General features: G+C 39.7%; 1 protein-coding gene across 1 annotated transcript in view; it reads left to right on the forward strand.

The window, feature by feature from the left end:
- The window catches only part of Nup205 (nucleoporin 205), a 70,609-nt gene that overhangs the window by 38,390 nt on the left and 13,560 nt on the right, over positions 1 to 18,659 (forward strand). The window contains 15 exon segments of the mRNA XM_038319416.2: positions 1,797 to 1,878; positions 2,147 to 2,311; positions 2,614 to 2,738; positions 4,944 to 5,058; positions 8,710 to 8,859; positions 9,590 to 9,661; positions 9,969 to 10,126; positions 10,646 to 10,726; positions 11,202 to 11,393; positions 12,057 to 12,324; positions 12,419 to 12,489; positions 12,491 to 12,518; positions 15,160 to 15,308; positions 16,464 to 16,655; positions 17,431 to 17,552. Coding sequence (XP_038175344.1) covers positions 1,797 to 1,878; positions 2,147 to 2,311; positions 2,614 to 2,738; positions 4,944 to 5,058; positions 8,710 to 8,859; positions 9,590 to 9,661; positions 9,969 to 10,126; positions 10,646 to 10,726; positions 11,202 to 11,393; positions 12,057 to 12,324; positions 12,419 to 12,489; positions 12,491 to 12,518; positions 15,160 to 15,308; positions 16,464 to 16,655; positions 17,431 to 17,552 — 1,970 coding nt within the window.

Here is an 18,659-nt window from a genome sequence, read left to right on the forward strand (position 1 = left end):
GGCCTCTGTGAGCGTTCACACTCTAGTGTGTGACTGGGTCGTCTACAGAATGGCCAGCATCTCAGCATTTGAAGGCGTTGATCTTGTAGCCACACTGTGTGCTGGCCTACTTATCTTTGTGGTTTTCTGGCGATCCACAGTTGTGCTATGTTTGCTATTATAGAGTGTTTTTAAGGATCTTATTTTTTTTTCTTCTCTGAGACCGTTACTGTGTTGCTTCAGTGAACCTCCTGCCTCCACCTGTGGAGAGGTTGACTTGGCCTGTGTTCCGTTATCGGCTCAAATGCTCCTTTTTCTTCTGTTCCTAATCGTTTAGTTTCTCCTTATTTCCTTTAAAATGTGTTATGTAGCCTTGGCTGGTCCAGGCTCCACTGAAGAGTCTCCTGCCCTGACATGGTGGGTTCTGAGCTCTGGCTGCTGTGCTGACCTTGATGGATTACTGCAGCTGTGTTTCAGCTTGTAAACACTAGCGTCTGTAGGAGGCATCTCCTCAACAGTGCTTCAAAAACAGGAGCATTTTATCACTTCAGATGAAATAGATCTTTATTTTGTTCATTGTTTTTTAAGTTTTTATTTGTTGGTGGGGGGGGAGGGAATGGATCTCCACGCACAAGGCCTGCAGACGTGGGTTTGGAGGGCAGAGGACAACTTGGAGGAGTCATTTTTCCCCTTCCCATGTGGGTTCTGGGGTTTGAATTTAGTTCGTTATGCTCAGCAGCAAGCACCGCACTCACGCAGCTGTCTCACAGCCCCATCATCATTTGGCTGTGGGTCTTATAAGACCGATCACATTGCTGGGCTCCCTGCCACTGTGCCGGTAGTTCCAGTTGTAGAGGATGACGGTGACATCGCATCGTGTGAGTACCTTGGAATGATGGCAGTACCACGGCTGAGGGCTACTGTGAGATGCAGATGTGGCTTCTGGAATCTGGCTTTTTTTCTCTTTTTGAGAATGGGTCTGGCTATGTGGTCCAGACTGGCTTAGAACCTATGAACCCTTCCATGTCCTGTCCCCTCTTACGCGGTGGGTCACAGGTGTGAGCCACTGTGCTGAGCTGTAAATTAAGTTCCTATTATCATTCCTGATCAGAGCATACTCTTTCCTGCCAGGTTTCTTTTTTGTTTCCCTCCTTCTCTTTTTCTTTTTTGAGGAAGGGTCTCATTATGTAACCTTGGTTGGCATGGAACTCACTGTGTAGACCAGGTGAGTCTTGAACTTAGATCTGTCCTACCTCTGCCTCCCAGGGGTTGGGATTGAAGTGTCTCACCACACTTGGTCTGCTTTCTTTCTTCAGAGCAAGCTGACTTCAAATTTAGGATCATCCTACCTCAGCTTGGCTGGTGTTTGGATTGTAGGTGCATGCCACCATGTCTGCTTTGATTATGTGTAGCAATATAAATAGCTAAGTTTTCTTTTAGTTAAAAGCAACTAAAATCTAGGGACTACAGGGAGGGGAGGAGAGAGGGATTGAGTTTAGTGGTTAAGAGTACTGACTGCTCTTCCAGAAGACCTGGGTTTAAGTCTCAGGGCCCACGTGGTAGCTCATAGTTGTTTGTAACTCCAGTTCCAGGGGATCTGGCTACTCTTCTGGCTTCCTTGGACACCAGGCATAACTTGGTGCACAGACATTCAGCAGGCAAAATACCCATAGACATAAAATTCAAAACAAAACAAGCCTAAATACTGGGACAGATTGGCTTTGTTTTCACAGGTGAATAGATGTGCCGTGTTTACCATTGGTTGTCTCATGTGTAGAGTTTTATTAATTCATCATTTTTTCTGTCCGTGACTTCAGAGTGTGAGCCAGAAGCTGATGGCTGGATTCGTAGAGTGCTTGGATAGTGAAGACACAGAAGAATTTGTCCGTGTTGAAGAGGGTATGGCTCTGAGTAACACATGTGTTTTTATTTTATATACATATGAGGTATAAAGAGAAAAACCTTGAAACACTTATCTGGTGCTGGTGTAAGATAAAATTGAGAACTTGCTAGAATAAATAAAGAGTTTAAGATTGTTTAAATCAAAGCAATGTAGTGGTCAGTCAAGAATTAAGTAGATTTGGGGTTTTGAGTACATGTTTCTTTAATGTTTGGTGTGCTTTCCTTCCATTGATTTGTGATTTTGTTCTGTGGTTTCTGTATTCAGGTTCTGAATATGAAAAGAAGTTAGCTGCAATCCGCCACGAAACGAGAATCCACATCTTGAATCTTCTCATTACATCTCTAGAACGCAATCCACCCAATCTTGCTCTCTACCTGTTGGGCTTTGAACTGAAGAAACCCATCAGTACTACGAACCTGCAAGACCCAGGTACAGCTGTACCACACGTGGGCATCTATTTCTTATGTGTTTGTTGGTAGAAATTTTCATTTATTAAATTCTGGGTTCACAGGGCAGTTCACTTAGAAAATGATATTTGAAAAGTACTGTAGGTCAGACACTAGGATTAAAGATTTATAGAATTGAGATTTGTCAATTTCCTGTATCAGTATTTCCTGTAGCACTTTCACAGTTGAGCATGTATTTATAAAATTAGGCTGTGATAAAGGGAGTCCCAGATTTGTGATGCAGAAACCCTGAGAAAACTTGCATTTCCTTTTGGTTCCGTGTAGGAGTGTTAGGCTGCCCTCGGACCTGCCTGCATGCCATCCTCAACATCCTGGAGAAAGGGACAGAAGGGAGAACTGGCCCTGTGGCTGTGCAGGAGTATCCTCAGCTGGCCGAGCTGTGCTACCAGGTACGTAGTGGATAGCACTGTGAGCAACTGAACAGAAACTTGGGCAGCTGAGTTCATAGATGGAAGAGGGCATTTAGGATAGAAATGAATTCATTTAACAATTTCTCCAGTCTTTGTTTATTGGATAAAAATCCATAAGGCATAAACAAAATCCTACAGATGTGAGGCTCCTGACAGTGGAGAAATGAGAACTACGGGGTGTTTTGATGGATTTTACCAGTGGTGCTGTATTAAAGTATGTTTTGGGGGTCTAGAGCGGGCTTGGGTCAAAAGATCCCTGGTCGCCATCTGTGTCCCCTGGCAGGTTGAGCCAGCTTGGGCATGCTATGTAGCTTCTCTGGTGTTGAATTTTCCATCTGTGAAATGGATTGCCGAGGCATAGTGTGTCCGTACAAGCGGCTCCTTTGAAGAAGCTTATAAAGAAGGAAGTCCTCAGCTGTGGAGATGGCAGAATCCGATTGGAGTTCAGATTGGCTGGAGAACTTTCCCTTGTGTTGTGTCTTGTTTTACTCCATTTAGTGTTCTTAGAACTAGACTCTATAATTCGTGACTAATTCCTCAATTTAAGAGCACTATGATTCACATTTCATGGCTTAAAAAGTAGGATTATTCTCCAAGTGTAATGGAGACATATCTGTTATTTTCATGTTTATCTTTGTGATTTTCAGTATTCACTTTTGTTCTCTGGTTTTCCCAAACATTCATGCTTCTTTGAATCTAAATTAGATCTTCTTTAATGAGAGATCAGAGGTAATTGAAGCTCAGTGTTATGGAATCTTATATATATTCCGAAGTAGTTGAAAAGCTTATCATCTATTTCAGGGATTTGTATTTTAAGAGACATATTTGACTCTTAAATTTTTGCTTTGTCTGCCAGCCGAGATTCAGACTGGTAGGTTCAAGTTGCCTTCTCCAGCTCTCCAGAGAGCTGGGACTGGTTACTTGACCACCACAACTGACTTAATTATTGTCTGTTATTAAAAATAGATGGACTCGGTTTATTTTGAGTGATTTTCATGTTTATGCCATTTTGTCTATTTAGATATTTCTGATAATCATGTACATAATGGAGATCTTTGTATATTTATCAGATCTCAGTTTTTCTTAGATTGATATAAATGATTCCCCCTCAAATTTACTATTTTGTTAAAGTTGTATTCAGAGCTTGTATTTGTAATATAGTGAAGTTCACAAACCTTTGTAATTATTTTATTTTATTATGAAGTTTTATTTATTTGAATAAAATATACAATAAATTTGGGTTCAACTTTTAAAATAGTTTCTGTTTAGTCATAGTCTGTGCTTGTGCCAAGATAGTCATAGACTATTATTACTAGCGGCCTCAGATTTGGCTAGGCTAATAGATACTCTTCTTAGAGTCACAGAAGTGCATTGCTACTATTAATTCAAACTCATCAACCCATGTAAAGACTCTACTTCTCAATTCATGCTGCATCTTTCAGCCACATATTGATTCATTGCTGAACTACTTTGTAATTTTTTTAAACAGTGATTGTTTCAATTCTACTAAGTTTTACTGGGTTTTTTTTTTGAAGTTGAGATAAAATAATTATGATTTTCTGAAGTGACTACTAGGTAGTACTACTACTAATTAAAGTATTAAAGCTTAATTTTGTGTTTTGTATTAATAAATATGTTTAGAATGATTTCAAGATTTGGTCCTATCAAATAAAACTTCTTTATTTTTATTTTGAATGCAGGGTCTTGCTATGTAACCATGCTGGGCTTGAGCTAATGATTACCCTGCTTCAGCTTTTTTAGTTCTGGGATTATAGGCCATGTCTGCAAATGTCAGTACTCTGAACTGTGTTTCAGCGTGTATTCTTGAGCTGGCACACCAAGGACCTGGCTTTAGAAATCTAAGCTTATGGGACTGGAGAGATAGCTCAGCAGTTAAGAGCACTGACTGCTCCTCCAGAGGTCCTAAGTTTATTTCCCATCAACCACATGGTGGCTCACAGCCGTCTATAATGCAGTCCTACACCCTCTTCTAGCATGCATGTGTTTATATCGATAGAGAGCACTCATAAACATAAAATGCATAAGTAATTTTTTTTTAAGAATAAGCTTATATTTTTTATACATGTGATTTTCCATTTGCTTGCATTGTTGATGCATTTTAATTTTTTACACTCATTTTGTTATCTTGAAATCAGTGCTGACTGAGAACTTTTATTTTATTAGGTGATATATCAGTTATGTGCATGCTCTGATACATCTGGTCCTACTATGAGGTACTTGAGAACCAGCCAGGATTTCTTGTTTTCTCAGTTGCAACATCTTCCTTTCTCTAACAAAGGTAGGACATTATATTGCTTTATTACTATAAGATGAGAACTCTTACCTGAAAGGCTTGGAATAAGAAGTGTTTCAGAATTTGAATATTTGACTGATGAGTTGGTTGATAGGATCTTTATCTGGACCTGAGCTTGGCCTTTGATGTACTACTCCTCAGCTGGGATTAAAGGTGTATACCACCACGACCCACTCCAGTCCTTTTGATTTTGGGGTAGTTCATCTAAGGTATCCTGGAGACTCTACCCAGTTCTAAACACGAAGTTCATGTGTATATGCAAACCTTATAGGAATAACCTGAAGTTCATTTTACCGCAGATTTTTAGCTTGCCTTCATTTTGTTTGCAACCTCTCATGTGAGGTCAGACGTAGACTTTTCTGCTTGTGGTATGTGGGCACTTAGGAGTCTTGGGTTTAGAACATGTTGGGTTTTGTGTTTTCAGCTTAGGATTGGTCAGATTGTGTAACTGATGTCTACCCTGCTGTTGCCTGGCTTTATTAACACACAATTTAGAGCAGCAGGTTATGGACCTCATTTGTGTCCTTGCTATTGGTACTCTGGGTGTTTTTGTAATTTCTGCTCGAGAAATTCCTATTTTCACTTCTAGTGTAAAATACATGAGTATAATCTGAATGAGAGAATTTGGTTCTTTACTAACAAAACTTAAAGGCTGTGTTGGAGGGATAAGATCACTGAAATTGGATATTCTCTCTCTTCCTCTGTGTGTGTTATTTGTGTGTGGGTGTGCACATGTGGAGATGAGAGAACAACTTTTGCTGTCTCCTTCCATTCTTACGTGAGTCAGAGCTGTGGTTTTGAACTCAAGCTCATCAGGCTTGTGTGGCAGGGCTTTTACTGCTAAGACATCTTGCCTGCCTGTGAATGGATATTTCTTAGAAAATTTCTGATTTACATTTGTGTCTTATATTATTCGAAACTAGTCAAATTGTCTTGAAATAAAACTCTGAAAAGTAATTTTAAAGGAAATTATAAATCTAGTTTATTGACATGACTACGAACTGTTCTAGCCTAATTTAAGCTTTATCAAGCTCGTTTTTCCTTTGTAAAATGAGTTTGTGTTTCCCCCTGCATGTATATCTGTACGTCATATGTGTATGCTTGGTGCTCATGAAGGCAGGAAGTCTTATCTCTCCGGCCTCTTTGGTTGGTTGGTGTTCATGCACACGTGTGCGTGCGTCTTATCTGTCTGTCTGTCAAGACAGGGTTTCTCTGTGTAGCCCTGTCTGTCTTGGAACTTGCTGTCCTAGAACTCGTCCTAGATCAGGTCGGTCTTAAACTCAGAGATCCCCCTGTCTCTGCCTCCTGAGTGCTGAGATTAAAGGTGTGCGCCACCACAACCTGGCTTTGTTTTTTTCTCCCCTTCCTTCCCCTCCCCTCCCCTCCCCTCCCCCCTCCTCTCCTTCCCAGCCACCCACCCCCTCTCTCTTTGTGGCTTTTTTCTTTTTTGTGTGTGGTTTTGCAAGATAAGGTTTCTCTGTTTAACAATCCTGGCTATTCTTCAACTCACTTTATAGACCAGGCTGGCCTTGAACTTGTAGAGATCCACCTGCCTCTACCCATGGAGTGCTGGGATTAAAGACGTGCACCATGACTGCCTGGTTTTTATTTTCTTCTGCTGAACTATTTGCAAACTTTTTTCTTCATGTTTTTGTGTTAATCTCTTATACATATAGTAGAACTTAACTATTTTTTATTATATTTTGCATAACAGCATGCCTGTAGAGGTTGAAGGACAATTTTTAGGAGGTGGTTCTCTCCTTTTGCCACACGGATCCTAGGGATCAGTCTCGGGTAGTCGGGCCTGGTGCAGGTACTCTTATCTTTTGAGCCATGTTACAGCCAAACCAAGGGTGTCTTGAATTTGTGCGTTCAGGCTATTCTCCACTGCCTCAACCTCCTGAGCGACTGGACCCACAGACCTGCACTGTCGTATAGGCCTGAAGCTTACCTTATATCATCATAGTTTGAAACCGAGGTCCATACATTCTGTTACACATTTCTAGTGCTAGTAATTGTCAGCTTTCTCATTTTCTCAGAAAACTGTAAGATCCTTGGGAATTATCTAATTGACAGCTTCATATTTTTATAATTTCTCATTTTTAATGAGGTTTTGCTTATACAAAAACATTATAGAAACTTTAAAATTTTATACATGAGTATATACAAAAGAATAGTCACTGTCTGGTTTATGATATATGTGTTGTAAAGATTGACTTAGCTTGGCCTATGTCTTAGTTACAGCTTCTATTGCTGTGATAAACACTATAACCAAAAGCAACTTGAGGAGAAAAGGGTTTATTTTATCTTACTAGTGTCAGGTCACACTGTATCACTGAGAGGAGTCAGGCAGAAACTCGAGGTAGGAGTTTGGAGGCAGGAACTGAAGGCAGAAGAAACCTTGAAGAAGCACTGCTAACTGGCTTGCACAGCCTACTTTCTTACACCGTCCAGGCCAGGACCCAAGGTGGCATCCTGCAATGGGCCAGGCCCTCCCACTCAATCTCTAAGAAAATGCCTCACAGACGTGCCTACAGCCTGCTCTGAACGAGGCACTTTCTCAGTTGTGGTTCCTGTGTCGGGTTGACACAAAGAACAAGCAGGATAGACTGACATCTGTTAATATTATTGCTTTGTTGTTATTTTTGCGTTACCATCATTTAGTACTTCAAAGCACAGGATCCATCAAGCAGAGCCAGGAATGGTCACGCATGCCTACAATTGCAGCATTAGGAGGCTGAGGCAGGTGGACTGTGTTTGAGACTTGCCTTGGTTATATTGCAAGACTATTTCAAAGCATAATAATACTGAATTTGAAAACTTCTTTTGAAAGATTTATTTTTAAATTTTATATATGCGTGTTTCCCTTTGTGTTTATATATACCATGTGCCTGCGGGAATCCATGGAGGTCGGAAGAAGTGTCAGGTTCTCTGGAACTTGAGTTATAGGCAGTTGTGAGCTGCCATGTGGGTGCTGGGGATTAAATCAGGGTTCTCTGCAAGTGTAGGAAGTGTTCTTAATTATGGAGATGTCTCTCCAGCCCCTTTACGTTTCTTTTATAGATGGAATTTATAGCCCTGATTATATATGAAGGCAAGAGCTCCACCAGCTATTTATCATATATCATAAAATTATGTAATGTGAGTTTAAGTGTGTTTTATGGAATGAAAATTATGATTTTTATGATTTGTTATATACTTGAAATTACTCTTAAAAACAAAGTAGAAAGTGGCATTAATATTAAATTATGGGAGACTTATAAAATTGTGAAACTAGTCTGTAATAACCTTTTTTTTGGAGACAGTGCCTCATTATGTATCTCTGGCTGGCCTGAAACTTGCGATGTAGATCAGGCTAGTCTGGAATTCACAGCCATCCTGTCTCCTAAATGCTGAGAGTAAAGGCATATACCACATCCAACACTAATAAATTGTATTGTTCTCCTTGGTCCTCTCGTGGACACAGAATAACTTCTTTTTCATTTGTGTCTTTTTTCTTTCATAATTTTATGTTCTGATCTTGATAGTAAAATTCAGAAATTACTGACTTTCATGAGGAAGTGTCTGGTGATTTGTGGAATTTTCTGATCTTTTGTTACAACAATGGGAAATGAAATGTATTTGTTTAAATTCCAGAGTATGAAATCTCTATGCTGAATCAAATGTCGTGGCTTATGAAGACTGCCTCAATCGAACTAAGAGTGACTTCTCTGAATCGCCAGCGGTCACATACGCAGAGGCTTCTGCACCTCTCCTGGATGACATTGCCAGTGAAGCCGTACTCAGGTGTGTGCTGATACTCCGTGTGCGGTGTCTAGATTGCTCTTGATGAGAGCACAGCTTACATTTAGGATGGCACTTGGAGACAGAGCTGGCTATTCCCGGCTTTAGTATAGTTACCCTTAAAACACAAAATTAAAAATTGTCCTTTGGCCAGGTGTGGTGGCTTATGCCTTTAATTCCAACATTGGGAAACACGGGGAGGGGCAGGTAGATCTTGGTCAGTCTGAAGTCAGAGTGCTGTATATAGTGAGTTCCAGGGCAGATAGAGAGACTGTTTCAAAAAGAAAAGGGGGGAAAAATCCCCAAAAAATCCCACCCAAACCCAAAAATGCCCTTGGATGTAATTTTATTTTCCTCTTAATGCATCTGCAAATCATAATTTATACAAAATGGTGACATTTGTCTCAATGAGCCAGCATGACCAGAGCTGTTTCAATGTGTATTATACATGCAAATGAACCATAAGCTTCTTTTTAATCATTTCCTTAGTATGATGAGGTTTTGCCAGTTTTGAAACTCTAATTGTCCTCTACAGAGTTACGTGCGAGTCCCCTAGGGATGAAAGGAGTCAGAGGAACATTGCTAGTTAGTCCTCATAATCTTTGCATCTTCATTGTTCATTTACGAAAGGCTCTTTGAACCAGAAATAAAATAGTGTTTGCCATTTCTAAGTAAATGTAATTTCAAAGTGTGTTTTTCCTTTTCTGACCTATTGTTATTGGTGCTCGAACAGATGGTGAAGGAGGAATGGAAGACGAAACTAGGTCTGTCTCTGGATTCCTTCATTTTGACACTGCCACAAAAGGTGAAGCCCTTGGAATTGTAGTATGTCATAGACACATTACATCGCCAAAAACTGTAAGATGATTTACATATATCTCTGGAGCCTGGACCTACATAAAAAAAAGTCAAGGATTATTTGTTGTCAGTAGCCTTGGGTTTACAGAGCGGAGGGAAAATGTCCTAGTGAGTGGCCATATCAGAAATAAGTCAGGTTTAGATTTCAGCAAGGTCTTTGGTTTCAGAGAATAGCTTGTTCAAAGTGAGCTCTGTATGGTGGTTTAGTCTCTCTTCTGTGCCTTGAGTACAGCTCATTTCCTTCTTGTTTCTAGTCCGTCGAAAGATTCTAAGTATTCTTGATTCGATTGACTTCAGTCAGGAGATTCCTGAACCTTTGCAGCTGGATTTTTTTGACCGTGCTCAGATTGAGCAAGTCATTGCCAACTGTGAGCACAAGAATTTACGGGGACAGACGATCTGCAATGTCAAGGTGAGGGTTCCGTCAAAGAATGTCAGTAGCAGTGTGTCAGACTTCCACTGTTGGGAAAGTGTGATTGTGTGTGTGTGTATTTTCATTCTTTCATGGAACTGATTTCTGATATTAGCTTATTGGGCTATTTTGTCTAATAGTGAGGAATAAAACTCAATAAACACCCCTACTTTTCTTTAAGAGGTTTCATCGACTTTCCTTTAGGTATTTTCCCACCCAGCTAAGACTACAAAGTAGTTTTCACTGTTTAGTTTTCTACCAAGTGAATGGTGACATTCTCAGCAAAGTGCGAACCATACTGAGTCACCCAGCATCAAATTGCTGCCCGGGTCCCTTTGGTGCTGCTTTGTGGAAGGAGGGGGGTGGCTAATGTGTTTGTGCACATTGGACTGTACCGCTGCTATACTATGTCCAGAGATACCCGGGCCTTTTCCAGTTAGGGTGGTTTATGGTAATTGCTGCGTATTATCCTACTGACATCTGATGATATTGTTTTTCTCTTTTTCACTAATTACTTAGCTTCTTCATAGGGTTCTCGTAGCTGAAGTCAATGCTCTTCAGGGTATGGCAGCCATAGGACAGAGGCCTCTGCTGATGGAGGTAAGCTCTGTTTGACACTTTTGGCTATTTATACTACTTAAGTTGCTTGCTTAAAAAGCAATAAATGCATATGTGATTAGTAAACTACTTGAACATTAAGCTCTCTCTCATGGAGGGCCAGTGAAATGACTTAGTAATCAGACTCAAGTTGTTGTCAAGCTAGACAACTTGAGTTTGCTCTCCAGAACGCACATGATAGAAGAAAAGAATGTACTCCCAGAAGTTGTCTGCTGAACCCTGCACTTCTCCTGTGGCAAACACACACAACAAATGAAATAGAATTAAACTTTCATGGAATCTTTTGTCTTTTTGTAATTTTTTAATATTGAAATTTTAAAGGTTACACAATATTACTTATTAATAAATGTAATTTAAGTAAATTTTCTGAATAAATGACAGTATTAAAAATAGGAAATTGTTTAAAACAGGTACTGTGTCCCTGTGTGTTAACTGGTTTCAATATTTATGGCTTTAGGAAATCAGCACTATCCTTCAGTATGTTGTTGGAAGAAACAAGTTGCTGCAGTGTCTGCATGCAAAGCGACACGCGCTGGAGTCATGGAGGCAGCTGGTAGAGGTTATACTGACCGCTTGTCCTCAGGAGCTCATCCAGGCAGAAGATAGACAGCTGATTATCCGTGACATTTTACAAGATGTACATGATAAGGTGATTTACTTTCTAAGTTATTTTATATGACTAAAGATTTATATGTATGAGTGTGTAGTATAGGTATATGCGTTTGCCTTTAAGTAAATATAATTTTTTTCTTGGTTTTAGATTAGAAGCAAACTAGAGTTTATAATACAGATGTGAAAGCTTTCCTTGAGAAAGGTGAATTCTGTACAGTAGGAGCTATGAGCTAGAGCCTTACATAACCATTCAGGAAGCTTTGTAAAAAGAGGCATGGGCAGATCCCACTGCTGAAATACTGATTATGATCCCAGTGGTGAAGACCATGAGTGTGTATTTCAGAGCAAGAACATCTGCATGGAATTCTGATAAGAATTAGTTACATACAGTTGTTTAATATTTTTCTTTTGACTAGTTCTTACATTCTTTTTGTTTTTATTTATTTGTTTGTTTATTTTGAGACAGGGTTTCATGGTGTAACTTGGCTGTTCTGGAACTTGCTCTGTAGACCAGGCTGGCCTCAAACTCACAGAGATCCGCCTGCCTCTGCCTCCTGAGTGCTGTAATTAAAGGTGTGCACCACTGCTGACTGGCTTAGTTCTTGTATCGTTAAGGTAGTTGAAAAGCCTAGTGTGTGTGAGGCTTGTTGACAGGTATGATGAATGCTGGGTCTCACTCTGATCCCCTTGGCACTTTCAGGTGCTGGATGATGAAGCAGCACAGGAGTTAATGCCAGTGGTGGCCGGTGCTGTGTTCACCCTGACCGCTCACCTTAGCCAGGCTGTACGCACAGAACAGAAGCAGCCACTGGTCTCAGGACCTGGCGAGGCCCATTACGCATTCATGCTTGACAGTTCTTTGACCTCACCTCCTGCAGCAGAGAACCGGCCAATGGGTTTTGCTTCTATTGGAGATTCTTCACTTCACATCATATTGAAGAAACTGCTAGACTTTATTTGAAGACAGGTTTTTCTATCTACATCTTCTGTACTTATGATTTTGTTCTGAATTTGATTGGTAAAGAAGTTTTCATTTGACTGCATGTTTTTGTCTTCCTAGGTGGTGGGTTTTCCAGCGTGTAAGGACTCACCTGTACGGCTCTCTACTTTATTACTTACAGATTGCCCAGAGACCCAGATGAGCCAGACACATTAGAAGCTGGTAAAGTTAGATTGATTTCTCATCTTGTCTGTTCTCTTTTTAAGATGATAACCTAAGTCAGTTCTCTATCTTTTGACTCAGTACAACTACAATTAGTAATCTTGACATAACCATTACATTGCTATAAAGCTGGGGTGTATGTTTAGTTTTTAAGAGTCTAAGGTGATCTTAGTTTTTTTTTTTTTTTTTTTTTGTTTTTCGAGACAGGGTTTCTCTGTAGCTTTGGAGCCTGTCCTGGAACTAGCTCTATAGACCAGGCTGGCCTCGAACTCACAGAGATCCGCCTGCCTCTGCCTCCCGAGTGCTGGGATTAAAGGCGTGCGCCACCACCGCCCGGCTTGATCTTAGTTTTATATACTTGAACTGCAGTATACTGTTTGTAGAGTTGTTCAGTGTCTCTTCTTGCACCACAGTGCGTTCTTACTGAAGTCTTATAAAATGGCTCTATAGTAAGAACATAACTTTTAAACAGTTTCCTTACTCATAGGCATAAAAATTCTAATTTTTATTATCACAGAAATACTGTCTCAAAATTCTCATATGTCTCTCCTTTTCAAGAGGAAGATTTATGGTAGAATTCCCATATAAAGCAGTATGCAGTTTTATTTAATAGATTTTTCATGGCCGTTATAAACTGGTCTTACCTAGTACAAATGCTTATCTGTAGTTTATGTGTATTTTATACTAGTGTGAAGATTGTTTTACATAAATTCAAGGTAGTATTTCTTCATTAAGGCAGTGGTTCCAAGCCTTTCTAATACTGCAACCCTTTAATACAGTTCCTCATTCTTTTTGGTTTTTCGAGACAGGGTTTCCCTTTAGTTTCTAGAGCCTGTCCTGGAACTAGCTCTTGTTAGACCAGGCTGGCCTCAAACTCAGAGATCCGCCTGCCTCTGCCTCCCGAGTGCTGGGATTAAAGGTGTGCGCCACCACCGCCCGGCACAGTTCCTCATTCTTATGGTGGCTGTCACTCATGTGTGGTACCTTAGAAGATAACAACAACCAATGGTAGATTTATAGAGGCATAACGCCTACTTAGTGTATGTGTGTATAAAAAAAATTTTCTGTGTTGGGTGTTTTGCCTGGATGTATATCTGTTGTATCTGTGCACAGTGTGTCCCAGGCCAGAAGAAGATGTCAGATCCCTTGGAAGTGGAGTTACATATGGTTATGAGCTACCATGTAAAGTGTTGGGATAACCCAGCTGCTCTCGAAGAGCAGTCAGTGCTCTTAACCTCTGAACCATCTGTACAGCCCCTGTGTGCAGGTATTTTAAGGTCAAGAAAAATAATCTTTTTGAATAATCAGACTCTTTTAAAAAATGATATAGTTGGGACTATTCATTCCCAATAACTCCCATATTTTTCTCTTAAAAAAGTATTTTTCATATTCCTTTAGTCAAAGTGGCAAACACTAGTTAGCCACTAGGTGGAGGTCTATAGCACACTTAAACAGTCATTAAGATGACAGTTTATTTCTATACAGATTGGATCTTTGTATAGCCCAGGCTAATCAAACTCAGAGTCTTGTACAGTGATCACAAGTGTGTCTTATGTGCCTGGTTCAAGATGGTAGTTCAGACCTGAGCATGGTGGCATATGCTGTTAATCCCATCATTCAGGAGGCAGAAGTAGGTGAATCTCTATGAGTTTGAGGTCATCCTGGTCTACAAAGCAAGTTCTGGGACAGAGAAATCCTGCCTTGAAAAATAACAAAAAAGATGGTAGTTCAGAAACTAAAGAGGAAAATCATGAAATTAGTTTGAAATAAAAAATTTGCTTTATTTGGTTATGAAAGTTTTTTTTTTGTTTTTTTTTTTTTTTTGGTTTTTCGAGACAGGGTTTCTCTGTAGCTTTTTAAGAGCCTGTCCTGGAACTAGCTCTTGTAGACCAGGCTGGTCTCGAACTCACAGAGATCCGCCTGCCTCTGCCTCCCGAGTGCTGGGATTAAAGGCGTGCGCCACCACTGCCCGGCTGGTTATGAAAGTTTTATAAGGTTTGTATGACTCTTAATGAAATATATGTTTATGCTACCAATGATAATATATTTAAATTGCCCTTATAAATAATGTTTTTAGTTTTAATAAATATTTAAATTTTAAAAACCCCAAAGATTGCCAGGCGGTGGTGGTGCACGCCTTTAATCCCAGCACTCAGGAGGCAGAGGCAGGCAGCTTTCTGTGAGTTCGCTGCCAGCCTGATCTACAAGAGCTAGTTCCAGGACAGGCTCCAAAGCTACAGAGAAACCCTGTCTTGAAAAAAAAAACAAACCAAAACAAAAAAATCCCAAAGATTAAAACTTTCTGTTTTTCCTTTTTGAGTGATAGTTTTTCTATATCGTATCTGTTTCTTCTTAGCCAAATCCTCAAAGATGGCAACAAACTATAAAAGCAAATTGATTAGCAGGGAAATACAAGTTATCAGTTCTCTTAGGATCCATAATTAATTTTACTTTCTGAAAGAGCAATATATCATGAGTGTTATTAGTGTACATGCATGATATGTTCTTAAAGTTCATTCGTCTGAACTCATTGATCTGGTCTTTTGTATGCATGTAGTAATGGATTTCTTTTGTTAGGGATATGAAATATAGTTGCTGAACTGATTTTTATTGGATTTTTTTTCTATTTTAATCCTTGTAGCTAAGAAAACCATGTGGGAAAGGCTGACAGCCCCTGAAGATGTGTTTAGTAAATTACAACGAGAAAATATGGCTATCATTGAAAGTTATGGTGCTGCCCTCATGGAAGTGGTCTGTCGAGATGCTTGTGATGGCCACGAGATTGGAAGGGTAAAATAACAGTTGTTTAGAACTGCTACTGAATAAGAATTGTGCATTTATGAAGGTGTATACTGAATCAACTTTTAAAATGAACGTTACAGCTGGAGAATTATTTTCTATATTATTTTATAGTGAGTTTGCTCATCTGCTGTGATTGTAGCTTCTGTTTTGTTATTCTGTGTTTTAATTGTTTGGAATCTTAACTCAGAATTTCTTCTTAATTACCTATGCTAAGTTTGAGGTTTGCAAGTAGAACAACACGGATAGAAAACAACAAAAATCCTGCCTAATAGATCTTTGGTCTGTCTGCTGCTGGACATGATTGTGTTCTCTTTTATATGATACTGTAGGAGGGCAGCTTGCCTTCAGTAAAGCACCGTGGCGTCCTGATGACATGCTGCAGAGCATTTCATCCCACTGGACAATCCTGTAGCAATACCTGGTTTATTTCAAGGCCATGGGGGAAAAAAAACTTAAGAAATAGGATAAAATACAAACTAGAGAGCAACCCCTCAATTATGCTTAAAAATTTAAAATACTTTTATATATAGAATAAAACACTGGGAGGAAATTGATCAAAATGGGTTTAACTGTGTTTATTAGTTTACATATATTTTTAATACTTTTCTAAGATTCCTCTAACACATAAAAATTTAGAATTAGAAGTTACAGTTAAAAGAGAACAGGGAGCTGGAGAGATGGCTCGGCAGTGAAGAGTGCTTACTGTTGTTGGAGTGGACCTGCGTTCACCTCCCAGCACCTCCATTGGGCAGCTCACAGGTGTCTGTAACTCCAGTTCCAGGGAATCCAATACCTTTTCTGGCTTTTATGGTGCTTGTAATCTCACACAGGCATGCACACATACATTTTCAAAAAATTAGTTTTCTGTTCTTTTAAACAAGTAGTGCCTGGTTTTGGCTAAAGTATAAATTATATTTAATACAGGTTTTGCTTCAGATTTAAAATTTGAAACTGAAAATTCTCTTTATATCAAGAAATTGAGACTCTAGTTACAGTTTCCAATTTTTCAAAAAACATTGAAATTTTATTATAGACATTCTTATAAGAAAACATTCTTAGTACCTCAAGTAAAGGCAGTGGCTGTTGGTGGTTTGGTAGCCATTCACATATTGGGCCTTTGATTTGATTTCATTCTTCCTTTAGATGCTGGCCCTGGCTCTTCTTGATCGGATTGTCTCTGTGGACAAGCAGCAGCAGTGGCTCTTGTACCTTTCCAACAGTGGCTATTTGAAGGTTCTTGTGGATAGCTTGGTGGAAGATGACCGTACTCTGCAGAGCTTGCTGACTCCACAGCCTCCTCTCTTAAAGGCTCTTTATACCTATGAATCCAAAATGGTAAGGGTTGTGGACATTGGCATCAGGTCAGCAGCCGTCTTTAGGGCCTGGAGGTGTGTGTTGGAAGGCTGCTGTGCTTTCCACTGGGCTACTGCTGCACCCTGAGTATTTCTGTTATATAAACTGTTGTTATTTTAAGAGCTTGACATCTGGGAATTTATGCTACAAATGCATTTGGTGTGTGTGAGGTGTGCTGGAGTTATCCAGAGAAGGTTCGAGGGTCATATCCTGCTGCTTGCTTACTCAGGATGCTCCTGAGAGTGGCATGAAAGCCAGGGTTCATGGGAAGAGAGCAGCAACTTAAACGTAGTGTCTACTTTGTCATTTCCTTCCATCCAGATCTGTTGCAATTTCTCCATGTTAAATTTCTCACATTTGTCACAATTGTGGAAGTCTTAGAGTCTTTATCTCTTCATCCATTTATTCCTAGATATTTGCTAAATACTTAATATACTACGCATGGGATTAGTTACTAAAGACACACTAGAAGTGAGCACAGCAAACTCCAACTGACCTGTTGACGTAAACTACATTTGAATTGAATAATTCATAATAATAATGTACGATTTGCAACAATAATACATGTACAGTAGTATAAATGTATAATATTTACCTCTGAGTTCCCATAAAATATCTTAGGAGAAAGGTATAATGTGTTTTTATAGGCAAATCAAGATTTCCCCTCATTAGTAATTATTAAGGAGTGTGTATGAGTGTTGCTTTGAGGCCATTGGACATGATTTCAGCACTGATGCGTCCTTTCTTAACTTTGCAGGCATTTCTCACAAGAGTGGCTAAGTTACAGCAAGGTGCATTGGAGCTCCTAAGGTCTGGGGTGGTTGTGAGGCTAGCACAGTGCCAGGTATATGACATGCGCCCAGAGATGGACCCTCATGGGTAAGTGTCCACATGACTGTAAGGGAATAATGGAAATCACAAAGATAATTTTCCTAAGGGTTAGGCAGTGTTGCATGCCTTTGTCATTTTCTTGTAAGTGGAAGTTCCCAAGATAGTAAAAGTGGGTGGGACCAATTCTTTTCATTTCAGAGGAGTAGTGTGCAATGAGAGAGAGAGGGTGAGAATTCTGTTAGCCCGTGTTACCTTGCCAGCCTTATTTTATATGAGTTCCATAAATACTTGTTTCTAGTCAGGGGCCTTCTAAAATATAATAGTATACACTTGAATCTTGTTGGTAGGTATGATAGTACATGTCTGCTTGTAAGACTAGCACTTGGGAGACTGAGGCAGGAGGATTGTGAGTTTGAGGCTAGCCTGGTTGTATAAGGAACAAAATCACGAAGAAGAAAAGTTTCAGGATGTTTTTTTGTTTGTTTGTTTGCTTGGTTTGGTTTTTTTTTTAAGACAGGGTTTCACTGTGTAACATCTCTAGCTGTCCTTGAACTCACAGAGATCCCCCTAAACTCTACCTCCTGAGTGTTGGGATTAAAGGCATGCACTACTACTGCCCAGCCTTAAGTTTCAAGTATTTCAGCAGATGTCAGTTCAATCATTCAGTTTGGTTTTTTAAATTTAATTTTATTTATTTGGGGTGTGTGTGGCTTGCAGGCACTACAGTGTGTGTGGAGGTCTGAGAACAACTTTTGGAAGTTGCTTCTCTCCTTTCAGTGTGGGATCTAGGGATTGAGATCGGGTTGTCAGGTTTGTAAGTCACACAAACACTTTTACTAGCTGAGCCTTCCCATGGGCTCTGGTTCCCCCTCCCACAGTGTACAGGATGGCAGCATTGATAGGCAGTCAGTATATCTTCCTAGCAATAACAGTTACTTAAGGTGAGCTTAGTTACTGCTTAAACTCAAAGAAAATCCATTGGCAAATTAGTCTCTAAGCTTATTTAGGAGAAGGGATATTTTGATACTAAACTGCAAGTTTTAAACATGAAAGTTAACTATTTCTCTTCTCTGTCTGTAAAGAGAGTTTTGAGTTAAATACTTTTAGATCCTGACATAGAATCCATTGTCTATATAAAGCATCTTTGTGTTCCGC

The sequence above is a fragment of the Arvicola amphibius genome, chromosome 2 (genome assembly GCF_903992535.2).
Source record: "Arvicola amphibius chromosome 2, mArvAmp1.2, whole genome shotgun sequence".
In the NCBI taxonomy this organism is placed as follows: domain Eukaryota; kingdom Metazoa; phylum Chordata; class Mammalia; order Rodentia; family Cricetidae; genus Arvicola; species Arvicola amphibius.